The sequence below is a fragment of the Melopsittacus undulatus genome, chromosome 8 (genome assembly GCF_012275295.1).
Source record: "Melopsittacus undulatus isolate bMelUnd1 chromosome 8, bMelUnd1.mat.Z, whole genome shotgun sequence".
NCBI lineage: Eukaryota > Metazoa > Chordata > Aves > Psittaciformes > Psittaculidae > Melopsittacus > Melopsittacus undulatus.
The window spans coordinates 14,632,138-14,659,903 of NC_047534.1; the positions used below are offsets into that span (position 1 = coordinate 14,632,138).

The following is a 27,766-nucleotide window of genomic DNA, read 5'->3' on the forward strand; positions in this document are numbered from 1 at the left end:
ACAGAAAATGTAGACACAGAATGTGAAAGAGCAAGCCTTGACAGACTTTCACACTGTTGTCAGAGATTGTGGAGGCTTCACCTCACCTGTCAGGGCAATCTCAGGCTGACAGAAGAGCTGCTGTGAATCTTCTTGCATCATTTGGTTGTGGTTACCTGAGTGGGTATCTTTACCCTCTTCACCCCCTGAGCTCCCATCCACCACCCCTCTGTTCACCCACCTTCCCAGTCCCTGTAACCTTTCCTTAGCAACAAACTAATGGAAAATTTAGTGTGCCTTTTATGATTAATTCATACAACAGAATGGCATTCTACTTCAGGTCTCAGAAGTAAAGCAATGAAGCACATGCAAAGCCTCAGTTTATCAAAACACATTCAAAAAGTCAAGTAGGGGGAAGGTATTTTTAAAGTAAAGGTTTTGTCCCAGTTACAATAGCATAATGAAGGATAAATTCAGCTTCACCAAGTTCACCAAGCACCTGACCTCCCCCCCAAATCAAATGAATACTAAGACTTAGAATATCTTCTTCTCAAAAGAAGAAAGGTTAAGTAGGATATAGCTACTTTCACTTGTTCATTCTATTTCCAGGTACTCTGGCATATTTAAAGACATAGGATAGATAACTGCATTACCTAAAAAAATGGTAATACAGATACAGCAGAAAATCATTTGTTGATGTTGGGTTGGTTTTTGGGGGTTTGGGTGGGTTTTTTTTTTTCTCCAAAGAAAATATAAGAACACTCAGGTACTGAGTAAAGGAACTAGAAATAAATTACTTTAAACCATTTTCTTTCCTAGAGGCCACTTGCTCTAGATCAGCTGAACATGAGAGAAAGGGGCTTTTTGTGTTTCCTAAAAATTCAGCACATTTATCTTATTTCCATTAAGAATGTCAAGAATGGGAGAATAACTGCATTTCCTGAAAGCATGGCAAGTGACAGGGAAACAGGGAGCAGCCATCAGAAAAAAAACCGATGCCAGAAAATCCTGCCACCAATGGAGATGCCACAGGAAATCCTTCTCTGTGCTGCCAGCTTGGTGGCACTTCATAGTCCAACAACTGCACTCTGTTCGCTGTAGCAGTAACTCTAGCAAGAGAAGCAGGAAAGGCACACATTTTCAGGCACACGTTTATTTTAAGCTACTAGACTTCAGAATTGATACTTTAGTGAACAGATCTTCTAAAAAATGCACCTAGATAGAACAGCAAATGTAAATGTTTTCATATCTCTGCAGTCTTCTGGCACAAAGAGCAATTGCCCAGTTGCAAACCAGCTTTCCAATTCCTAGCTTGGGTGACTACAGTTGTAACACCAACTGAAAATCATTCCCAATGAGTATTAGAATGATCACCAAAATGAGTATTAGAATGATCACCAAAATGAATATTAGATTGAAGTCCAAAAGAAAGCTTCATAATTTAAATTGAAATTTAGTTACCCCAGCCATCTGCTGTCAAACTAAATTAAGCTATTGATTTCAGAAGTTGCCTGAACCCAGTCAACCAGGAGAGAATGTACTGAATGGGCCAAACTGTTTAGCAGAGATTTTGGGGTTTTTTTTACAGAATGTCAGGAAGAAACTTGCTACTCACATTGTTAACTCCTGCAGATGGTTTTTAGGAAAGTGTATTTGTACAATAATTTAGTACTTACTGTCAAAGTGTACCGGGATAAATAGACATTCTGCAGGACCAGGCAGCTCTCCTAGGTAGTTTTGGATCTCTGTTCAGTGCTGCTTGACTTACAAGTTTCCCCAGAGGTACACATGGTTAGGAGCACTTACGCATGGGCAGTAGATCCTCACTGGCTTAGACTTGGGCCCAGATGATCTATGACTCTAGCAAACAATAAATGCTTAAGGAGGAATAAAAGAAACAAGGCATGTATGGATGGTATTGTCCCTGAATACATGTTCTTAGCTTCAGGCAAATGGGTATTTCATGAGCTGTATTAAGTCCCATCATGTTTAACAGCTCACAGATTATTCACATTCCACCAATTCCTTCTGTTTCTTTCTGAGTTTGCTTGTTTTGGTATTCACAAACAGCTCCAGAAAGTAACTATGCCAATTCAACTCCACAACTGCAATATTCTATCCATCACTACCAAACTTTACAAAGATCTGGGGCCAAAGAGGGAAAAGACAGGGAGAGACACTAAGACAGGGAGGAGAGAGCAAAGATTGATTGATACTCACTTTTACTTAAACAAGCAAACGACCTTAAGTGATCTAAAGCTGTGATTATTTCAACCTACCAGCACTAAAGAGAACTACAGAACAACAACTTCTGAGAGTATTTAACATCTCTATTTCTACTCCAACTACAAAGCAGAAAATCTGCTTTTTTTTTCTGAAAAATTAAAATATATTATTTTTCTCTCAAAGAGGTAATTTCTCTTAGAGCTTCCCCTTCTCTTTTTAGGTGAAAAGGTATGAACCACAGAAAGAATAGAAAATGGGAATATTGTCCTTTGATGACTATTCTGATATTTTTTCCATAAAAAAAGACATTTTAAACACTGCAAACACTTGACATTGCTTTTGCATCCAAGTGGAGATGTCAGCTGGCTGCCTAGAAGACAAGTTGGGTTTGTTTTCAATTTGGGCACACCACCACTTTAATTGACAGCCCTAATTAACAGAAGGACCTGCTGGGCACAAGTGATCTGTGTTCCAGCAGACAGAAATGGAGATGTCTACCTCCTGGTTATGCCTGTGCCCCACTGCAGAAGATGCCAGCACAGCCTCTGACCAGCTCCTATCTGTTCAGCAGATAACAGACTGTGCAAAGCTGTGACTTGGATACAATTTATAAGCGCTGTAAACACAACAAAAATCCAATTCAGGCCAACAAACTGAGAGACCGAGGGGTAAAAGGGCATCAGAGCCTCCTAGGGGTATCTCTTCCACTTTCTCTTCTTAGTACCATTGGAATCTAAAAAAATAATAATCATAGCGCTGTTTTCACAGGGGAGAGTGTGCTTGTGGGAGGAAACAGCTCCTCATGCCATTCACACTGTTCATTTAGATCCTTTCAGGTGTTTCTTCTAGCATTATTATTTGTCATTATAAGATGCTGAGGAACAGAACACTCTCCTGTTCTTATCAAAGTGACCAGCAGCTCCGGACAGGCCTGCAGGCTGACAGCATCTTCCCAGGGGACAGCTTGGATGTGATACTTCACTGCATCAGGCCTGTGAGGCTCTGGCAGCGCATGGTGAGGTCACCACAGCATTCCTTCCAAGAAGCTTTACATTTCTGCCACTATAGCACAGATGACTGGGGAATAAGGTATTAAACTTGATGGGTATAAACCACCCAGCACAGCAATCTTTAATAGGAAGGCAGATGGAGCCTTGAGTAAACTTTAGTAGCAAATCCCTTAATATACAGGCATGGCTGTGGCTGTAAATAAAACCTGAAACCTGCTCCCAGCAGCGAGGGGGTCTGCAGCTGTACAAGGGGTGGCTTGCCCATAGAACACAAGAGATCCATCATTACTCAGGTTTCCTAGAAAGGAAGTGACAGGCAATAGGCAAGTGAAAGTCTCCCATTTTCTCTATGGTAAGAAGAGCCTCTCCCAGTTACATTTTCTAATTTCAGCCATTAGCAGTTAAATCCCAGACAATACTTCAGGGTACATAAACTGTGGCAAAAGTGGGAACATGAAATGAATTTCAGGTTTACTGCCACTGCATTTTATCACTGTGACAGTTTTACAGCAGAACACTCATACACAGGGAAACACTACAGGCAAGCTCAACAGCTATGAGCTGACACAACTCACACCCAGGAATTACAACAGGTAACCGTGTTTTGCTTGCAGAAAAATTGCATTCTTTATCTAGAACCCCTTCTGGAAAAATAGAACAAGACAAAGAGAAACAAACAAACCCAAACAGCCACTGTAAAAATTAACTGCTTCCTATGCAAAGACATAACTCTCTTTTCAAGAAGCAAAGTCAACAGATCTGTGCCTCTGGAATAGAGGGTTCTAGAAATGTAGATTAATTAAACACAGCATAGACAGAAATGCTCACAATGCATTTTTAGAGTGTTATTTGACCAATAAACATCTAAAGAACTGAGAGGAGCCACTAACACAGCTGGACTTCAATCACCAAGAATGCAATAGCTGATGTGTTACAGACTTGTCTGAATAATGCTCAGGAAAATAACTGCCATTTCTGTTTTCATTAAGGAAAAGGAACAAAATGCTCTGGAGAACTCCTGAGCTGCTCAGTCCTACCTAAAGAGGAACTTGAAGCTCCTCAGGTAGCACAACAAATATGGTCCAGGTGCTCCCTTACATGCATGAAATTTAGGAAAAAAACAGTACATTGTTTGCCAAGCTTGTACAATTGTACTTACTAAGAGTACTAAATTGCATTGAAGAAGTGACAGCATTTTGCTGTCATTTGAAAATTATGAAGTAGCACTTCAATAACAACCCTAATTTTGCTCCCTTTTAACAGGCCTGGTTGCAAACCAATATCTTTAATTAATAAATACAAAGTTCTCCTGTTCAAACGGTGCCTCAGTAGCTCTCTTAAGAACTGTGTGTGTGAATCTCAGAAATAAGATTACTATTGACATGAGGTAAATATTACTGAGACTTTAAGATACTTATTTTTTAATAGTTTCAGAAACAAAGATCGATTTCTTATCAAAGGGTGAAACCTAATATAGCTGATAAATCTGCCTTCACCACTGACAGCAACAAGCGTTCATGAGTAAGCTGCAATGAACCTCACCATGGGGATTCACTTGAAAGAGTAGGTATAATATCAGTGTCAGTCTAAAGCAAAAATTTCTTCCATTTTGATTTGCAGCATTACCCAGTTCATTCCTTTCTAGAATGACCTCACACACTTTTGATGCTAATCAAACAAGGCAGGTCCAAGACTGCTGCTCAGGTAGTGAAGTTATTTGTTCTAATTAAAAAAAAAGCCAACAACAAAAGAAAACAAACCCAAAAGCAGATGTTTTCCTTCTAAGTTGATTTTTGAAACACTATTAGCTTCACCTCTCAAAAATAGAAGGAGGCTGGATATCTTGTTCAAGGCAACAAGATCTGTGCACACTCATCTCTACATGTACAGCACAAAACTTTTTTAACCCCTACACCACATCAGGAAATAAAAGCAGGAACATAATTTATTTTATACACATTATTATTTGTATTTCTGTTCTTGAAGTTTTTCCTAGGCATGCTCACAACTGGACTAAAGAAGCTGATTTTTTGCTTCTTGTGAGAAGCAAGATAAAAACCCAGTTTGTTTTTTACCTTGTTTTCAGAATGAAGAAGAGGACACATGCATGTTTCAAGAGCAAAGCTCTTAGAGAAATCTGTGCGTCTGAAGCTTTATGTTTGTCTCCTTCCCACTTTCTCCTTCCAGTTCAACTCAATAACAACTCTATGCAAACATGATGGTCTCAAAGTTCAAGATATTCCAAATACACATCAGGAGCCTAACATTAATTAAAGCTGACTGAAAGATGTAAGAATTTGAGGTACAGCATAACCAGACTGAACAGTGACAAGAGACTACCTGATAGTTTGATTCTATTTAGACCAGATGCCATGTGTGCAGCATTATTTAGTGATTAAGTGTTGCCTGACTGCTGGCATTTTTTTTGTTCCATCTTAAAATTAGAATCAAACACTATATATAAGGAATCAAAATGGACTAAATTTTATGTCTTTAGTTAATCAAAAGTAGTTTTAAAAGTGGGACTATGCACGGCAGGTTATACAAACATTCTTTAGGAATAAGACAGCTACTATTTATTTTGACTCACAGCAGCAGCTATCAACCAGACAATCCTTACAAGTCCTGTCCAGGTCTATAGTCTATGACTCTATAATTACTAGATTGTTCATCTTCCAAAAGCTGTGCTGAAGCAGCAAGCTTTACCACATGTAAGAAAAATGACTTCTTGTATGCTACAAATGATGAGGATGAAAAAAAAATAAAGGTACGGGAATAGCTTTGACCAGAGATAAAGATGAAAACAGCCAAAATAGCTCTAAGAAGGTAAGCAGAACACATGCATACTGTAGAGAAAAACAGAAATTATATATTTACTCAGAAGCAGAAGCAGTTTGAGGAAGGAGAGATAAGCCATCCTCAAAATGCTCCATGGGGCAACGTATTAAAAGTCATGGGATCAAGCAAAGTAGGAAAGCTTAAAGCTTGATCAAGTCTGGGTAAGTATGAAAGGGCAAAACTTTACATGGAAGAGAGTAATAATCTTGTCAAATAATTCCTGAGAAAGGAAGAAGATACAGTATAGGCATACAAAAAATGAGGAAAAAGTTATGCATATTGAGTAACAGAATAGTAAATTTGGTAGAAAAAGTGAAAAATTCTGTTTTTGGAGGATGTAAGTCTGAAAGCAGCTGATGGCATGCTGTTTAATCCTTCTGTAGGTGCCTGAAGACAAAATGCTACAGAGCGCAGCTGTATGTAGCAGTTACTTATATTGATCTGGAAAGCACTGCACATGGCAACGCACTTGCACCATCTGCTACAGAAATGGGAGCAAGGTAGACACGTGGGGTGTCCACTCTGAGAAATCACTTAGAAGAGGAAAGGAGCTACAGCACGGAAAAAAGAAAACCTATAAAAAGTGAATAGCCTATGCTGTCAAAAGGGCTGAAGTTTTCGAGGAAGAGCAGCAGCTGGCACAAGAGCAGCGAGCCTGAGTTTTAGTGAATGTCCTTGTCGAGGTTTAAACTAAATCTGCACAGTTCCCCCTTTGTTTCCCCCCCCCCCCCCCCCCCCCCCTCACCTTCCCACTCCCGGAGGGATGGGAAGGAGAGCCAGAGGAATACAACTCCCACGGAATGAGGTAAGATCAGTCCAGCAATTAAGGTATAGCAGAAATCACTACCGGTACCAATAACAAATCAATGTTAGAGGAGACAAACAGGGAGAGAGAATACGACGGCACCCGCCGCCACGAGGCCTCCCCTCCTAGCCAGCTTCCAGTCCCCTCCCCAAGCAGGACGTGCTGTGGTATGGAATACCTCCCCGACTAGCCCAGACCAGGTGCCCTATCTCTCCCTCCTCCCTGGCAGAGCATGAGCTACTGCTGAACCCATGACAGTCCTGAACTCCCCCGCAGTCAGGTAGCACACCCTCCATGCCCACCTTTTTTTCATGCTCAAGTGTCTGGCAGGTGGCACAATTTTAAAGCTAACAGCAATATTTCAGGACTTCCAGTAGCAGAAATGATTAGTGAAAAGAACAAGGAATATACATTGTCTAAATAAATCCATCCAACTGAACAAGCCCTGAAAATGGTTGAAGGACAGCTTCTTAAAAAAATCACAGCAGGAATGGTAGCATTCAGCTGACTATTTATAATGCATAATTTAGCTGTCACCCAGGAAACGTGACTTGCACAGCCTTGGTCAGAACAAGAGCTCTGCCTCCAGTTTGGAAGACCTGAGTGATTCATCTCTCGTTATGTTACATGTCTATATCAGGGTTGGACAAACTGTGCTTGAGAACTGCCAGTTGAGGATGCTTTGAGCAGTGATGACAGTCCAGACAATGTGGATTCAGTAGAGCAAGAAACAATAGGAAGTATTACATTTCAAAGAAGAGAACCTGTACTCTAAGGAAAGATTCAGGGACTCATATGTGTTACAATCCCCTACATGCTTAGAAGAACAGAGAAAATTAAAAGGACAAGCAGTTCCCCAAAAAGGACCAAAACTAACAGCTTGATTTGGTATAGGAAGAACTATGTCCTGTGTTCACCATAAATAATGGCAGGTGAGACATTCCTTGAAACAGCCACTGGAGTAGATGGACTGGAATCCACTGTGGGTAACTTGGCATTCTCACTTTGAAATAAAACAAACCTGAACAATCTATATTAATAAATTATGATTGTTGTAATGCAGTATTATTAACAAAAATACCCATGCTATTATCAAGACTGCATGTTGAGAAAAAATTACCAGAGCTGACACATTCCTGTCACGCAAATGAATACTGATACAAGTAGAGTTACTCATACCTTCTGAGGATTAAGGATGAGAATTCAGTCTCTAAGTAGGCAGAATGGGCTACTTAGAGAAAAGGATGGAGGGCAGACAAGTTTAAATCTCAGATCTTAAGGAAGAAAGACAATAATATTTGCTAGAATATTTGCCAGAAGCAGGCATTAGACTGCATTTGAGACTATCTCATCTCAACAGCTTTTACAAAGATCAAAGTCAATATTTCAGATGTCACAGTAAATGTACAGGGTCATGCTAATTAGAGGAGGGAAGAAAATGTAAGAGTGGATCTAAAAGCACACCAAAGGTATGGGAGATTGAAAAGAAATAACAATTGTACACTGGCCGGACAAAGAAGCTTTGTCAGAAATTCACCCTGAGAAAGCACATTCCTATGAGAGAGAGAGTTCTGCAAAAATGAGGAACTGTGCAAAACATCACAGTCTGTGTTGAGCCCACACACAAGTCAAGGCCTATCTGTATCATCTCTCTTTGAATCTGAGAACTTTGCCCTTTGAATCTATCTGACATAGGACATTGAAGCTTCCATGCAATTTTAAATTAGTCATACAAATCACAGGCAATCATTGTCCTTACTGGTAGCTATACACTGCATGCACAGAGCCATGTACTACACAGCGTGCCTGACATCAATCTGTTCAGCATCCCTGTAAGTAGAGATCAATATTCCTCAGTGACTGCAAAGTCAATAGTGTTCTTTGAAATCCATGGAAAAAAGCTCACCCAGTTTTCAAGCTGACCAAGGCATCTTCCACTCCTTTCTGATTATACTTTGTCATGTAAAGGTGCATATCGGGGTAGTTGTTTCTGATATTCCTCTCTGTGCTTCCATTTGGGACTGTTCCAAATCGGAAAGGAGGTGAATAATCATGTGGCCTTTGAAACTAGGGAGAAAAGAGAAAAGCAAAGTGCTTCAGGCATTCAAAATGTGAAGAAAGGCAACTTCAGGTTCAAAACAAAAAATCAACAAAAAAACCCAGACTGGCCACTTCAAATTTTATCTACTAAAATGCTGTGGGCTAATTCAGCTCGATTATACCAGAAACTGTGTCTTCACACAAACTGAACTTACAGCAACATTTACATCCAAAGTAAAACCAGCTTAATTTTGAACCTTTAATGTGAACTTTTCCCATGCATTGTAATATGGCAAGACAGCAGAAACTGAAGCAATGACATGTTGGAAGATGCTCCTTATCTGTCATCATCTCCCTAGAGAACACAGACTACAAGCAGATACACTGGTAAACAGCAATCAAAAGAAAACAGGATTTTGTTGATAGTCATTTCACACTATCTCAGTTGTGGCACTGGGGGTTCCACACAAAGAAGGCAAAAGGATCATTTGCATTACTTGAGCCTGAGGCACTGCTCCTAGGGGGGGGTGCAGGGGATCCTAGGAAACTTGTATGCAGGGAGGGGCAAGGTTAAGAGCTACCTTTCCTTCCACTGCCACGATTCAAGGGAATAAAAGTTCCTGCATCTTCCCGAGGGGCTCAGCATTTACATAATTTGACATGAAAAGGGCTTCTGAAGCTCTCACACCTGTAATCCTAGTCCCTATTTATTCCTACAATTTAAAACTACAAACCACATGCTTGTGGACATGTAGGTTTATCCTACAATTAGTCTCTATCTCACTATTGCATCAGCACAAACAAGCCAGGAAATGTCTGCAAAGGTATCACAATAGCTCAGGACACACTGAGCCTTCAAATTTGGAAATCATTCAGATTATCTCACATAAACCTTTTTCAGCAGACCTAAAAATTTTATATGCATCTTTTCTATATCTCCATTTAAATACCAAGTGACACTTTAGGATTAAACTAAAATGTCTCTTTAAGAAAGAATTTTAAAAGGCCACTCAAATTAGAGGAGCTATTGGCTAATGAGGAAATTCAGTTGAGCATTGATAAAAGCAGTCACTCGTGAATTCCACGGTAAAGTGCATTCTGGCTTTACTGCTGAAGTTAGAAGAGAAATCTAAATACCCCGTGCTGTAGGAGACAGCTAATATTTGTACAGCTGCTGCTTCCTTTGGGCTACGTATGTAAAACTTCTCTTTTTAACATTTGGTCCCAGGGCATCAAGACTTCCCAGGATCCAGTGCCAATCTGCAAAGAGACTACAAATAGGCTTACACAAAAAAATGGGAGTGTTTTCAATTCCATCAAACCTTGACTGTGAAATTATTGCTGCAACAATATTTTCATGTTACAGAACTACAATTAAATGCTGCATTTTAATTAAGCATATTTTGACAAAGCATAAAGGAATGAACTCTATTTTTCTCTGTTTGTTTAGCTAACAGATGTCTTACTTTCCTCATTTCCCCTTTCACAGCTTTACTGTTTAAATTACTACTTTGCCTCTGCATTACACATACTAATTGACCTATGCACTAAAATTACACTGTATGCTAGTCATGGTTCTTAGTCTATATTTGCTACCTCTTTTTTTGAGTTTATTATGCAGCACTGAAACAAACCCTGCTCTTAAATATATGTCCAGATGTAGCTTGCTATTAACTTCATTTAAATCTATAGATAATGAATCCCCAATGTAGTGAGATGGCTCCAGAGTCTCCTAGTATCAAATTTACTAGTCAACAGAACTGGAAAAAAATCAACTAAAGAAACAACACTGATTTCCAGACCTGTAAAAACTGCTGCTGCTCATCCAGCTGGCATTTTTTGGAAATGGAGCTGTGGTGTGTGTTCTGCAAGCTCAATTCCTTGGCAGGGGAATCAGGAGAACAGGGAGATTAGGGTGCTATCCTACTAACTCAGAAATGGACTTTGGTTCTCAATAGTCTCACTTTTGAAGAACATCCAGATGAGTTTAAGATGTTGGGAGGTATTTCCTCCCATAGGAAAAGTTGAGGGGATTGAGGTATCTGTCACAAATTATATATTAATGGAAAACAAAAATAGTTCTGCAGGAAAGCAGAGATTAATGAAAGGACCAGTTCATTCAATGATCACAGGGAGAGCAAGCAGATAAATAGTTCCAAACACCATCCACAGAATGGTATTTCTTGGCAAAAGACACCCAAGTAATGAATTCTAAGTCACAGGAGAGAATTTTTTTGAAACAATTTTCTGCTACTACTGCTTGCTCACAGACTACTTGAAGAGAAGGAAAAAAGGGGTTAAAATCTTTTTACTTACACTGCACTTGTGTCTAAGGTGTCTAAAGCTCTCATCAAGAATTCTAAATTTATATTCTATGAACTGACATGTCCTGGAGAAGCACATAGGCTCTGTGACTGCAGTGAAGAGCTATGTGGCTGGCACAGAACAAGAAAGAAAAAAAGATCAATTCTCTAAATGGTTTCATTTTCCGTGAAGCTCCATGATGGGAAATAAGAGGCACCATGTCTGCTAGGAAGCAATTTCATTTCCTAAACATTTTCTGAAATGTTAAGTTTAAAAAAAAAATAATTTAAAAAATCCTTAAACTGTATGCACACCCCCCTGCTTGAACTGTAATTCTGGAGACATCTACTGATATTAGACTGACCCTTTAGTTCTTGTTTTCCCCATGCTCTGCCAGCTGCTAGAATTGTGGCACATGGCAACAAAACTCCAAAACAATGAACAACTCCAGTTAACAAAACCCAACAGAACTGACAATCTCATTAAGTCAGTAAAGTATTTACTGTTTCACAACAGTTTCACATTTCACAAACGTTAAATACTGACTTAATCCAAAGATTTTCATGCTTGCCTGAAAAAGCTGGTATTTGGAGCAGTTATTTGTTGTTGTTCTCAGGAAAACACTACTAAAATAGCAGAAAATAGTAAATATTCTCCCTCTGTAACATAGATTTTAACAGGAATTACAGCTGGTTTGGAGTGATAGAAAAGCACCCATATATGAGCTCTCTCCTTTCTTCTTTTACCAGACAATGCTGACAATCTGATTTCTGATCTTTGAAAAATATAGCTATTAGTAATTCCGAGACTATTATTCTAATCATCAGGTACTGAAATGCAGTTAATATCTGTGCCTGACAACCCTCAGAAAGCACCGTAAAGATCTAATATTGAATTAGCAAGATGGATTTGGATAAGAAATTGGGATATGGGATCCGTGCTGCCTTTCAGCCTCAGCCTGCCTGTTCTGCTTCATATCTCTCAGTAACTCTAGATCTTGTGATATCTTGTTGCGCAAAAATATAAAGCCAAGGTTACAAGAACACTGTAATCTTGCAAAAATAAGGAACTTGCAAATGGGATCATTAGGGTTTCCTGTTAAGGCTGAAGAGAATCCCCTAGATCACATGTACATGGGGCATTTCTTAAAATGTGACTTTCTGGAGGAATCACAGCAGATAAATACTTTGCAAGACAATTCTGTCCACTGCTACCTACACTCCCTTAGTAATCTTGTCACTCTTTCATCACATGAAAAGGGCTTAAATAGTCTCAAAACTTACAAGTGCTACATATACCAGTTTTGCTGATTACTTTTGGCCTCATTTTCTGTACCCTTCTACGAACACAAAGCTTTTAGAAAATCTTTTACGTACACAGGAATGTCAAAATATAATTTTCTTCTCATTTTCTGAATCATTTGAGTTTATGAACACCTACCCCTAGTAACTCCAGTACATGCTGTGCCATGTATTTCTGGTGCAACATAGATGGCATGGCTTTCAGAAATGTGTTAGCAACATTAAGAAGGTTGAGCAAACTATTGAGCTGTCTTAAAGCAATGAACTGCACATTATCACCTGTTCAGCAAACCTGGTGAACCAGTGGAAAGATGTCAAATGCTGAGGGACAGGGTTGACTGCACAGAGACAGAAGGGATTTTCCTGGCTTCTCTTCTCTACAGTCTGTCATACAGAGCTGGACTGAGAATCTCCAGTATCTCTAATTGGGAATACTTTAATGCATTGACAACACAACACTGACAAAAGAGCTTGATTCTTCAGTTGTGCAATAAGAAAAAGGGGAGAGGGAGAAATGGAAACTGATTTACCAGCTCAGACTTTTTTAAAAAATGTATTAAACTTCTGCATGTTACTTATTTCAAAATAATTTCACCAATACTTCTGTCCCTTCTCACTGGTCTCTGCCTACTGCTGCATTGCTTGCAGCAAGGGTCAGAGATCCCTGCTGAACAACAGTAAAAGTGGTTGCAAATTCCTGAACTGCTCTCTTACCAGTAGCTTTGCAGCAACAAGGCAAAGAGGGGAGAAAAACAATTTACCATGAATTGGGTTACATTCCCATAAATTATCCTTTAAGTATTTGAACTTTTCCTAACTGAGAAACCTCAGGACTGTGGAGAGGCAAAACCTGTGCACAACAAGAATAATATTTTGAATGGCTCATTGCTTTTTTGGGCTTCTGGCTTGTTCAGTTTAATCAGAAAAGGCATGGCAACCCTGATTCATCTCAGTGCTTCAGGCCAAAGAACCGTAAAATAAAACCAAAGGTGGCAGATCAAATAAATGATCAGCAGACCACATAAAAACAGATGGTATTTTCTGATTCAAGTATTTTTCTAGTTTTATTTTGCTTATATTTGTGGAAATAAAATCCTACTGAACAAAGAGTATAAACAAATAACAAAAATAAGGAAGCTATTAGCCAAAAGCTACAGAGCAAATACAGACATCTTCCCAGCACATAGGTGAGAATGGCAAACAGCCAGCAATGAAAGGGAAGTAAGGGTGTCCTGGCAGACCCAGATGCTAGTGCTGTGCCAGGTGCAAGCCAAATCCTGCCAAACCCAAGAAGACTTCCTAGGAAAAGTTTTTTATAAACAGGAGAAAGACATTTCTCAAATTCCTTTTTTTAATCATCAAGAGAAGAGCCCCTTTTATCTGTCGCTTACTGAGAATATTGTCTTAAAATAAAGGCATATTTAACAATCTTGATACTCTTTCAAAAGCTTTGTAAAAAAAACTTAATAAAAACAAAATACCATTTTTTGTTTCTTTTTATCTGTCTTTCCTCTAGCCATGATTGCAATTCATACTTTGATACTTCAGGCAATCAATCAAAAGCTGATCATAAAAAGCAGTTAAAACAAAAACCAGACTAAAGGCTATCTGAGCTTTTGCCTTCTTTAGAATAACAATTTCCTTTTTTTTGCTGTCCTTTGAGAGAAACCCCTTGTGGAATTTTCCCCTGTGGTATGCTGCATTTAAACATTACTTCTAATGTCGATATTTAGCTTCAATTTAAAACAGCTGGGCACAAACTTGAAAACAGCGTGCCCTCTATGTATTTGGAGCATATTCATCACAACAATCATTCTGCAAATGGGCTTTAATTTCTCCAAGCACCAGCACTATTACAAAGCAGTCAAACAAATGAAATAAAAGAGAAGTAATTGCTAGGTTTCTGATGTATAACATTATTGATTAAATTTCACAAAGCTCTGGGGAGTATCTTTCAGGAGAAGCAAGTTCAGTCAAGCAAGAACAAAATGAAAAATAAGCATATTTATTATTTGTCAGTTTGTGTGAAACCCAAACAGGGTTTAAGTAAACTATCAGAGTCTACGTTGATGAGTAAAATTGTCAAAGTGAAGCCCTCATAAAGGTTCTTAAATTAGGAAAGCATCTTCCACAAACACATCAAAATTCTGCACTTTATCCCATATAGCTTACATCTTACTTTCATGTGAAAACACCAACCCTCAAATTTTCTTACAATTGTTTTTCCTCCTGCCATTTCATGCAACAAAAACATGCAAAAAGACAATATGTATCATTTTTTGTTATTTCTCTTTGCTTACTTGTGCTGGCACCACTTTAAATCTGAACTCTTTCTATAATTTCCTTGCATACTACGTAGAAATCAAAAAGACAATATCAATTTTTGTTATTTCTCTGCTTTTTTGTGCTGACACCACTTTAAATCTGAGCTGTTTCTATAACTTCCTTGCACACTACATAAAAAGAAAAAAGACATTTTTTTTCAGGAGCATTAACTAGCTTCTGATGATTACTGGACTGGACAGTTGCTTGTTTTATGCTTAATTTTTCAATTAATATATTATTAATATTCCATAGAGAGATGGTCAAATAATTTTAAATATGCCTTCTCTTCATTCAAGCCAACTTTTACAATTTTCAAGCTTTTGTCTATTGGTGAAGCACTCTTTTTAATCAACCAGGAATTTCCTTCCATCACAAAGTTAAGGTACTCTTCAATTAATGCACTTGCTTTTGAAAAGGCAACTCAGACTTTGAAAATAGTTTAATATTTTAATACTTTACGTCTTAGGTTTCTTAGTAAAGGCTAACACTCACAATGAAGTCATCCAGTTTTAGCTTATTATTCGCTCTGAGGATTTTTTTAGCACAAAGTTGTAGAGGATATTGAAGAATGGGCACTGGCCTCTTTTGAGCTGAAGACCTACCTTTTTATCACTCAGTCCAGTCACTTGGTCAACAAATTCCTCTTGAATCATAAAGGCAGCTAAGTTGGCAGTGTAACTAGCCAGGAAAATGACAGCAAAGAAAGCCCAAACTGACACCATGATTTTACTTGTCGTCCCTTTGGGGTTTTGCACAGGCACAGAGTTGTTGAATACCAAGCCCCAGAGTAACCACACTGCCTTTCCAATGGTAAAGGATGGTCCATGGGGATCTGTAAATGCAAGGAGACATTATTTTAGTTGCAGTTCAGTTAAACCTTGGCAAGATAGCCTTCATAATAACAACAAACTGCTCACATGGTTTTAACATGGTTAAAGAATATTTCAATACATACTCAGTGTACTCCCAGCAGAATGAAGGGATTTACCATAGGTACTCTATTATAATGACATTCATTTCCACATTTCTAAAAAATAATTCAACATTTTTCTATGTGGCATTTAGTTAAAAAGTTTTAAAATGCAAATGGAAAGCAGAAGTTTGGAGGAGAAGCAAACTGCTATGTCTCTTCAGCAAGGTAGGAGCCACAGTACTGCCCCTTTCAGCCGACATGTAAAATGAGAAACTGTGGGTTTAAGTCTTAATGATTCAATTCTAGTACTTCAGTCTTCTAATATTATGCTTTCTGAAGTTTATGTAAACATATTTAAGATTAAAAGATGTGAATCATTCTACACATCACCTACATTAAGCAACTTCACTCAGAGGCTAGATCAGTAAGTCAACACAGAAAAGCTGACTGTATAGATATGTGACTTACAGCAAACCAGATTCTGGCAACCTCACATGCTCAGAGTCAGTTCTGTGGCTTCAAACATGTTGTCATTACAGGTAAAAACCTCTCCCAGCTGATCATTCTGTAATTTTTGTTATCCCTGTTTGCATTCAGCTTTTCATTAATCCCAGAGCAAGCAGAAGTCATCAGCACAATGCCCTCATGCCCACACAGCAGCAGAAGTGGATTAGCAATGCTATTATCCACTTAAAAGACCTGTGAGAGCCCTGTGTGAATAAAGGTGTCCTGCGTTCAGCTGTAGCAGTGATTTTTCCCTATCTTAGTAGCTGGTACCGTGCTGTATTTTTTACTGCAGCCTGAGAACAGTGCTGATAACACACTAAGGTTTTTAGTTGTTGCTAAATAATGCTTACTCCTACCAAGGCCTTTCAGTCTCATGCTCTGCCAGTGAGGAGGGACACAAGAAGGTGGGAGGAAGCAGAGACAGGACACCTGACCCAAACTAGCCAAAGGGGTATTCCATACCACAGCACGTCATGCCCAGTATATAAACTGCAGGGAGTTAACTGAAAGGCGCAGGTCACTGCTCAGGTCAGGCTGGGTAGTGAGCAATCATATTCTCTCCCCTTGTTATTTCCTTTATCACTATTATTATTGATGGCAGCAGTAGTGGTTTGTGTTATACCTTAGTTACTGGACTGTTCTTATCTCAACCCATGGGAGTTACATTCTTTCGATTCTCCTTCCCTTCCCTCCAGGAGCAGAAGGGAGAATAGGGAAATAGAGCAAGCGGCTGTGTGGTTCTAACTTACCAACTGGGCTTAAACGACAACAAAAGGGAAGTTTGTTCTTAGGCAGACCTGGGTAAGTACACTGCAGATATCACATATTGCTCACCATCTATACTCTTTTATCCTCAAAAGAAAGAAACAGGCCTCCCCTGACTGTGACTCATCTAACCTTTCTATAGGTGTCTATTTTTCAATTAAATGGCAATGCAGACAATAAGCTCTGATGCAGACACCTATAATCCTACCTCCTTCCCTGCTCCATCTTTTTTGCCAAGGAGATGCACATTACAAACTCAGATTTAGTTATTATTATAATTATATTTTAATAATAATCCAATTATTAATAAAAGAATAAAACCCAAAGTGGGCATACTTAGTGCATGTTATAATTTCAATAGAAACACTCTAATACAGTGCAAATCTTTCACAGTGCAATCAAGCACTACATCTTAGGTCATCTTTTTCCTATTTTGCAGCAGTGCTAAGAAGAGTGCAGTAAAGTAAATGCAATGGAGCTGGTGAATGGTTCCTGAAATTACCTTCTAGAACCATTTAAGACTGAGCTGATACAGAGACAATAGGTATTTTCTGAGCAACAGTGATAAGGAAAATATATACCAGTAAAGCAGTCTAAAGTTCTGTTCATGCTACTGGAGATTGTATTACCATTGAGCTTCATCCTGCCAAAAATGCTTAGGGAAAGGGGTAATCTACATAAAGATTACCATTTACTTTAAGCTTCCAGGTTTCAAATGAACAACAGCTGTATTCGTGGCAAGCCTCTATACCTGCATTACGATACCATAATATGCCTTCATAGCTGTAAGTACAGCAAATAATTCTGGCACATGAAGTGGCACAGAAAAGAACAGCCTACCCCTAGATCTTCAGTGACTTTACCCACCTTTAATATCCCACTCCTAAACATAGTATTTATTTTGGACAGAAGTTACACATTTACCATCTTATTGAAATTATAACATTATCTGACCATTGCAATACCGTTTTTCAGGGAACAGGCCAATCATAATCTAGAAGAAACCATTAGCTTGCAATAGTTCCCAGAACTATGTTCACCAAGCTGGAAGATCTCTTGTTATAAAATAAAGCAAGTACAATTTAGAAATTATAACCAGGCTGTACTCTTTAGTAAAGAAAAGGAAGTATGAGGGCACCACAATACATGGAATCCTCATTCTCAGGTCAAAGTGTTAATAATAAACAACTGCAACTTTCACTGAGAGAGGAAAGCTGTGTATTAAATTTGCTGTGCTGGTATATTTTGAAATTGAGGTTTCTATAACCAATGATGCTACACAGGAAGAAGTGATGCCCTTCTACCAGTGGCTTCATTTCAAGGCTGAGTTCATCAGACCATTTGCAGGGAATATATAAATCTATTTACAAAGCAACTGCTATTTTACCAGATCATCCTCCATACCAGATTAGATCACTTTCTCTGTACTAACTGTGAATGTGTAAGTGTCATGAGTCTGTAGAACTTCAATGCTTTTTTCAAGCTGGCACAGTGCAAGTGATACAGTGTACTAACCATATACTGCCTGAATCCAGCTCCCTGGTATCACTTACCCTTCTATAGGATGATCCTAATTAATTAGAATACAAACATGAGCATATAAGCCCTTAAGAAACCATATTTTCTACAACAAACAAACAGTTTAGTAGCTGCTTTCACTGTTTTATTCCTATGTTATGTTTATTATTTTCACAGAATCACAGAATGGTTGATTGTTAAGCCTGGAAGGGATCATGGAGTTTATCTAGTCCAATCTTACTGCTCAAGTAAGGCCACCTAGAACACATTTCTCGGGATTTTAAAAGATGGGTGGCAGGGGATAGAAAATACATGATTATTTTATAGTTCTAGGGTTGTGTAAAATGCAAAGCTTACCTCTCCCTTGTGCCAAGTTCCTGTTATATCCTACAGGACTAAAGTATTCAAATATGAAGACAGCCATGGCAGACACAATGAGAAGCATCACGAACATCATCACCCAGACAGAAGCACTAAAAGGCTCTGCAGCAAAACACACAAGAGAAATAGTTCATTAAACCAGTCCAAGAATTCTAATGTCTTTGACTAGGCAATTCCAGCAGTTTTCTTTAAATTAGCTTTTATGAATAAAAATGCCAGCAAATAACTAAGTACGAATATATGAAGAACTGCTATTAGCGTATTACCCAAAATTCATGAAATCAAAATCTTAAATGTAGGTTACAATTCAAAAACAAAGGCTGCACATTTTTTCTTGACAAAGCCTTCGCTGACTCTTGAGTGGCAAATAAGTGGTTTGACTCACTACTTATTCAGCCTACAGTCCATTTCTAAACAGTGTGACATGCATTTATTAACAGAATGGTCAAACCATGATAACTGTTTCTGCAGAGCAAAAGCAATTAAGCATATACTTAATACATCTGGTAATTGAGTGAAGTAGACTCACATTATCTAGCCAACGAAAAGTGTCACAGAAGGAAACTAAATACCTGCATTCAAACTAACTTTTTTAATTTCAGTTGGTTTTGGGTTTTTTTTCCTCTTTGTGTTTACTTTCATCTACCTGCAACAAAGATGTTGTTTTTGCCAATTGCAAACATATCCTTTTGAAAGTCTCATTCTCATCCAGAAGCAAATTTCTGAAATCAGAAGGTTTTTTATGGAAAACTGAAAGTCAGATTGAAAGAGAGGAAAACCATGGTTTAAGTGAAAGAAATAGGTTGGAACAGAAATCTAAACCCAGCTTCAAATACCAGACTAAATACTAACTTTTTGAAAGGACTGGATGTGGTAAGGATATGTGATCTTGTATATGGTAACACGAAGTTCTTAAATATCACATTTCCCAATTCACAATTTTTCTGTCATTTCAGGAGTTCCTGTGGTAGCTGTCATGGTAGCTGTCATAGTATAAGGATATATGTATGAAATGTTTTGTATGGCAGTCATACCTCTTTACCAGATCAACTTATGTGAGGGCACTTTATATACTAATTTTGATAGAAAATAAAAGCATGAGTGTGTTCCAAAGTGGGAGGAAAACAATCTTAATATGCTATTTCAAATTATCACGGACTCAGAAGCACTTGAAATAAGAAGAAATTAGTGTGTTTCAATTCTTTGCCTGTGTTTGAAATATGAGGAGGTTCCTCCATCCTAACTTCTTCATTCTTTGGACTTAAATTAAAATTTGAACCACTGAAAAATTCTTCCACTACTGCAGGGAATGACTATAGGTGAGAGTTGAGGTGTGCTAAATCCAACAGCATAATCTGAACCTTGCCCAAGTTAGCATGAATGATTCACTCAGAACTAGAATGAGGTATAATAATTTGGGCCCAAGCATTGAAATATCTTCTTTCAACTAGTGTAATTGTTTGTTCAAAGAGAATAGTAAGTTAGCAAAATAACAGAATTCTTCAAAGGCAGAGAAAGATCTGTCAGATGCAGACAAATAAAGGGTATAATGTAGCAAAATAGTTAATAACAAATACTATATGAATTGATGTATTAACTGGATTAAATTGGAATACACATAAAATTATACAATTTTGACAACATTCTGACTGAAGGAAGCAAGTTGATAAAACTCTTATCAAAAGCACCAGTGTAGAAGCAGCAATGGTGATTTGTCAAAATAAATAAGGCAAAGGGCAAAAGAAGCAGGTGTGAATAAGTGAGCTACAAATAACAGTTTAAGCAGAAAGCTTTAATAATTTCAGCAATCTGGTAAATTAGGTGGAGGATTAAAAGAAGCAATAGAAAAATAAAAAGCTATTTAGCAAGCAACGAGGCTGAACAACTACAGAATCAATGGAATAACAAAGTCGATTTTCCTGTCATCTTAGAGATCACATTCCACATTCAGCACTGCTCTTTGATTCTCAAAGGGCACAAAGAGAACTTCCCTCCGGCAAGCAGCAGGTTTTAGAAGTTTTAGTAAAGCTATGATATGGCAGAAAAATACTAATGTATGACTTGCCAGTGTGTATTTCAAATGATTGGCAATGGAGAACACTGAAAAACATACCTTACTCCACTAACTTGGAGGTTTACCTTCCATCAAAAACAGTACTTAGAAAATGCAGAGAATAAATAGGGGCATAGATTTCCTATTCTACCAATGCCTCCACAAAAGAAAACTGACCTCACTTATGAATTCTCACCCTCTTAAAAACATAAATACTTGGAACTGAGGTTTTCCTTATTTTGTTTGTTTAAATAAAGTTGAATTTTGTCTGTCTACAGAATCTTTATATAATTCATTTGTTGATCAAGCGTATATGAATTGTAGTACAATAAGAAAATATTTTAATGTGGATAAAATTCTCATTTGAAGAAGACACCGACATCAGAACACAGCAGAAAATGAGGAAAAGGCTGTCAGCCCAGCAGTTCTACTGGACACAACAATTTAATGGAAAATCTAATTCAGACAAAAGCTTGTACTGGTCTACATTCATAGTAGGTATTTCATTAGCTGTCATCAAGTGCTATTAAAAAAAAACACTGTATTTGACAGATTTAAAAAAAATATTTTAAAAGAATGATGTAAAATGACTCTGTTCATAGACATTCACTTAACTGAAACAAAATCAGTCTGTGAATAAATTCAGTTATCTGGCTGATAGTATTTTGCATGGCAAAGCATCTTACTACTCAAAATATACAGTCAATTCCAGTAAAGTGGAAGTTTTATTTATGTGTAAAAAGCCAGAACATACTTCTGACAGCACAGACTTGATTTATTGCTACAAAAATCAGATTTCTTCAAAAGTAATGTTATTCTATAGAGCATTATGAGATGGGGCTATTTACCATTTGAATTATATGTTCACCCAACTGAACAAATAACATTAAATGCATTTTAGAAATCTAAGAAATATGTTGTAGAAAATGCAAAAGTTGCCTCTTTTGATGGTTGCTGTAAGCAGGTTTTTAAGAGGTAAGCAGATTCTATAGTAAAAATCAACTGCATTTGCAGCACATTTAGAAAGCACTGCAGTACTTATAGTTCAAATGATAATTTCAACATGCTGCAACAGCAATTTAAAAAATGAATAATCTTTACAAGTCAATGACTTAGAGAAATGGAAAGATACTATCTGAATACTTTTATTGAAATACAGACTCTTATAATTTAATTAAAAAGTCTTTAATTCATTAAACAAAAATATTGAACTACCAACAAAATCTGTTTAGGTATCACTATGTTTGGGAAGTTATTTCATTACTAACTCTATCATACTTATTTGCATCATCTCTGTAATTTACCTTTGTGAAATAGGTATGAGAAATAAGCTCTGCTGCTAAATGATGATTCTCATGCAAGAAAACCCAATCATTTGCCCACTTGTAGCTGATACTATACCATCATCTGCTCCTCGATGGCTCCAAGGGATTTCAGAAGAAGAACTTACACTTGGCAATCTAAAAGAAGCCTACCATCAATGATGTAAAAAAAGGCATCAGTGGACTTGAACATACTAGACTTTTCTGCAAGACATCTGGAAAATATGGCTGGATTTTGGATTGGTTGGGTTTGGTTGGGGTTTTTTTTTTCCAGTTTCACTTAAATGATTTTAGTGTCACTAGCACTATTTTCCACTGCAAAACATCTTTAAAAATACTGTCCCCAAATACACTATGAGGAACATAACAGCATTCCAGGAACTTTTGATCCATCTCATGGCTCATTCTCTTTTCAGATTCAGGTAAATTTAGGCTAAGCACTAAATAGAGAAGTAAACTCTAAACACTAGACGAGAAGGAGAGGAAAATAATGAAAGGAGAAATAAACAATTGAAACAAGAAGCAAACAAGTAAAGGAGACCAAAGTCTTCTTTTTTTTTTTATATCCCATGTCCTTTCTGCTCAGCCTTTCATTTCTTTGCTCTATCTCCACTGTTCAACTGCATCATCACAATTCCACTGTTCAATTGTATCAATGGAGAAAACACTCAGCAGCTCTCCAGTGCAGTAGTACGGTGTTCAGAAGTCAGAGGGAACTATTATTGAATTAGCTGTCAGACCTCTTCTGATTATAAGGAAGTCTCTTTTTGTTAGCTGTTTTACAAGTTGTTTTTAACTTATTTTGTGAATGTGAATATTAAAAAACCATAAAACCATTTATAATGGGCTAAACAAGCATAACATAGTTTGTAGAGAAGCAGTTTTTGAGGAAGTAATTTTTCCAGCTGATGATTTTGGGAATTCTTTTTTCACATTGGGATAATTTGCTTTCACTCACTGCATCTGAAACCAACAGCACTGTCTTCGTGTGCTAATAGTCATGTTAATCAGCAGGTCAACACAGTACAAACTTCCTAATGAAGAATTCAAAAGTTGACAAAAACATGTCAATGCACTGTAAAGCTTAATGAATAAAACCTGCCCAACTCTATAAAAATGCAATTAAATGATCTGGATGGGTTGGAGAATCATACCTAGAAAAGCAGATGGTGAAACTGTGCCATTGCTCCGTGACACCATGACACTAATCCCAGTCTCAACAAATGGCACTGAAAAGTCAACCACTTCAGAGCGCTCTTCATTAATAGTGAGAGACCCCACAGCCATAACTGCACGCTGGTATACCACCTGATCCACAAAGAGAAGACACCACCAATATTACTCAGTAGAGAATACCTCATTTCTCCAAAAGAATGAAGAACAAACATTGCTAAGTTCTTAAGAGATCTTTTACCTAACAGAACTTACTTCACCAATCATTCCATTCCACACATTATTGACTTTTTTCCCATGTTTCCCATTAGTCACCAAATACAGGTCATAGGTGAACTTGACAGTTTTAGACAACTTCTTTAAGATATCAATGCAGAATCCTTTGCAGCACTTCTTTACATTAGTCCCCTCATTAGTTGAGTTGCTGTCAACAGAGAAGAAAAACAAACATCTCTACTGAGAAAAACAGAACTACAATAGCAAAATTCAGCATACTCTGACATTATATTTTGTCATACTTGTGAATGACAATGTTTTCTTGAATTGGTGGAGAAATAATCCACAGGATGCTTTATATGGTGTTTATAGCTCTTACTAGTCATAACACAGTTGCTTGATGAGAAAAATGGAAGATAAGAGTAGACCTTTTATGACATGCTTTCTGCTTCAGCATCTAGCCTCCTGCACTTCTCCATCAAGACATAGTCCCCTCTCACTAATCTCTCTGTTAGACCTGGACTAAACATTTATTACTTTTATTCCCAAGACAGAAGACTACATGTCATTTAGTAATTAGAAAACTTCTCAACATGTATGTTACACAAAGGCACAGCAGTTCCCTGTACTGAAAATGAATGCTGCACCTTTTTCTGTACTTTGAGAAGGTGAATTTTTTTCTGAAATGTTAATTTCGTGACTCTAGAACTTTCTAGTGTAAGTGTCTTCAGAAGACAAGGCAATATTTTAAAGCCTTTGAGAGAATTCAAAACTAAAATAAAACTAGTTTAAAACTTGACCAACTACAGTTATGTCAAAAGAAACATTTTTCTGGACTTCAGGAAGCGTGTACACAACCATTTAGGAGTCTCTGGAAATCTTCAGAAACATGCCTTACAGTCCCTGCCACCTGCTCAGTAAAAATGTTATTATAGTCAGTTCATAAACATGTAGACTGAAGCACAGAATGGTGAACCAACACTAACAAATTCACAAAGATAAATTTTCCACTGATTTCTAATGACTCCTCCAAAGCAATCAAAGCAGGGGACTTGTCTCTATATGGTATGTATGTCACAGTGCTTTTTTATGCTGGAGTAGTTTATCCTGTACCAAATTTTAGCATAAATGTACATTTTCAATAGGAGATACTCTCAAATTATTAAAGACAAATTAAAACAGGCATATTTCAACATAACTGGAAAAAATCAAAGAGAACTTATTAAAGACCTTTAAAGCAATCTTATTTTAGAATGCATTCTTCTTCCATGTGACTGAAAAGGTCTAATTCTAGTTGACTTTGAATTTGCTATACACTTACTATCTTGTTAATTCAATGTGAATTCCGTATCTATAACCAGAACCTTTCAACTTATTTATATCAACAATAAAGAAGATGTGCAATCAAGAGTATACAGTGTGGGAAATAGAAAAAGAAAGCAGAAATGAAATACAGAAGGAAAAGCAAAGATAGGAAGGAAGAAGAAAACAGCAAAGTATCAGAAAACAGTTATATGACAAAATAAGCAAATATGGGAATATAGTTTTCACTCGGGGAGAAAAAAAAAGAATGCTGTGTATTTACTTACTTAATTTTGACAAATTTACGACATGGCACAGTGTTTTTCTGGCAACTTTCCATCAAAGGATCCACATCCTCAACAATGACAAAGGGAGCCTCCTCCAGGGTGACAATACTCAAATGGTTATCGTCTGGGTCACTGTCTGCGAAAGAGCTGTACCTTGGCCAGACAGAGTACTTCAGGCTCAGGGAGTTGTTCTCCCATTTCCCCACCTGAAATGCCAAGATACACAGGCTTCTGACGTGCTGATGTCTCATTTGACAAATGAGAGCTAATATTAAATGTGCTGGGATACAGGTACAGGAAATTACATTGCAAAGATGGTTGCCTTGGGATTTTGTTATCAAAATTACTTAGAACTTTTCAGTAATTGCATGAAGTGAGAAAATGCACTGTGCTAAAGACAAATAAGGTAAAATCTTCAGAGATAGCAGCTTTATAAAGCTGTCTGACATCAGTTAACACTATCTATAACCTAGCCTTAGGTGTGCTGAAATTTGACATGCATCATTTCCGTTTGAGCCAGAACAGCAACCAGATACTCCACTTGTAGCCAGAACCATTTTGCAGTAATGAAAAAACAGTTATCAAAAAAAAAAAAAAAAGGAAAAAGAAAAATAAACCAGCAGGAAGCCAGAAAAATAAACTGCCCCCAAGCACAAATATAAATCAGATTGAGAACCAAAGTACCATAATATAATTTCTGCATCTTCTCAAAAAGAAGACTATTCTTATGGTTTGAAAGCCATTGTGAAAGCCTTTATCATTGCACCTGAGGCAGGCCAAACAACATTTCTGGTAAATACAATTGTGCATGATTTAATTCTTATTACAAATAACATATTTTATTCTGCTTCAATTAATGACAGCTGCTGAGGGAGTTTAAGAAAGCACTCCCCACTTTACATTAAAATTGTCTATTTATTTACTACTATATCTTATCCCTTCTAAACTAAGCTACATTTCTTTCCACTCCCAGAAGACCAGAAAGGGGCATGATTTAAATATTTTGAAAACTCTGGCATTTGCTTCTTCAGATTGTTTAACTACTTTTTATCCATAAATCTAATTACAACATAAAATCACATGTTCTATCCAAGTAGCAATGACAGATAATATAAATGAGCTAGTAATCCACAACATTTATAACCTAATTAATTTTAATAACTTGTTAGTTGCTTAAGCTAAAAAACAGTAACATAACCATGAGACTGTTAAAACATTTCTTTTTCAAGGAAAATGATGGGAATTAACAGTACAATGACTTGTGTCCTAAAAAATCTGTAAAAAATTGTCATCTGCCTCCTGTGTTCTAAAGACTTTAAAGTAAATCACAAACATTTCCAAAGAACTTGTTTTATTTCCATTCTTATCTAGGGAATCATACAAGCACATACCCTTTGCAGCTTCCTTTCCATCCTGTTTATAATTCAAGATGTATTACAGATCTTTAATGCAGGAGACAGAGATGCCAAATCTCTGTACATTTAAAGGAGGAAATTCAAAATATCTCAAGAGAATTAGGAATTCCCACCTAAATCAATGGGAACTGGGTACAGGATTTATACATACAGTTCTACCATAAAATTTAACCAAAACACAATGGATGAAATCTGTGTGATCTCATACATGTGATTTCATACAAAAACTATTTCATACATGGAGAAACAAATCTGTCTAACACTGTGTGAGGCAGTTATATTGCAAAAACAGTTGAATTATCAAGTTATGGTATATAACTGCATCCACAGCTGAGTCTGTACTGGTTTATATTAGCTTACATGGTGTTGTTCGTATCTATGCCATAAGAATGCCATGAAGTTGGCCATCTGGAATGGGGAGATTTCCAGCCAGCTCAGTGCTTCAGTTGAACAGCAAATGTGCCAAGTAATAGGATGTATTTCAGAAGTGGAAAATGTGCCTGACCGTCTGCCTGTTCCAAGCGGCAAAAAAAAACCGAAACGTGACTGAGGCTCAGTTGCACCTGTGTGCTCAGGACTTTATAGTGGCAGCACCTGCCTTCTTAAATCACTTAGTACAGGATTCTGGGATGAGGCAGACCTGCCTGAATCCTGAAGCACTTACTTCCCTCTGAAAGCCACACTGCACCTGCATCACTATCACATGGACCAACAGGAATGTGAGCTGCCCAACACAGTATGAGTTCACCTGGTCCTGTCAAAAGTGTAACGACTGTTTTGATGCTGTTGAGAAAGAAATCGTGGTACTCTTTCATCCTTCAACTGTAGTAGCTGCCATTTTATTATTCTGAGGAGGATATAACCAGTCATATTTTTAAACAGCTGATTTTGGTGAAAAGCTAATTTCTTTTGGCATATTTTTATGGAAGTATTACATATTGAGCAAATCTCTAAAGTTAGATCCAAAATCCATCTGTTGCCTTACACATATTTATCCAAATATTCACTCACGGTAAACTTATTTTAAAAAATAAACTAAAATTTAAGACTTTGCCTTGGGTCTCAGGGGCATCCCTATTTCTCTGT

General features: G+C 37.4%; 1 protein-coding gene across 1 annotated transcript in view; it reads right to left on the bottom strand.

Annotated features, from left to right (window-relative positions):
* Positions 1-27,766, bottom strand: part of GRIN2A (glutamate ionotropic receptor NMDA type subunit 2A) — a 169,105-nt gene that overhangs the window by 24,553 nt on the left and 116,786 nt on the right. Inside the window, exons 5-10 of the mRNA XM_005150701.4 lie at positions 25,266-25,471; positions 23,716-23,884; positions 23,442-23,595; positions 18,889-19,014; positions 15,431-15,660; positions 8,765-8,925 (exon numbers count right to left, since the gene is read on the bottom strand). Of these exons, the coding sequence (XP_005150758.2) occupies positions 8,765-8,925; positions 15,431-15,660; positions 18,889-19,014; positions 23,442-23,595; positions 23,716-23,884; positions 25,266-25,471 (1,046 nt within the window). The remainder of the gene's footprint in view (positions 1-8,764; positions 8,926-15,430; positions 15,661-18,888; positions 19,015-23,441; positions 23,596-23,715; positions 23,885-25,265; positions 25,472-27,766) is intronic.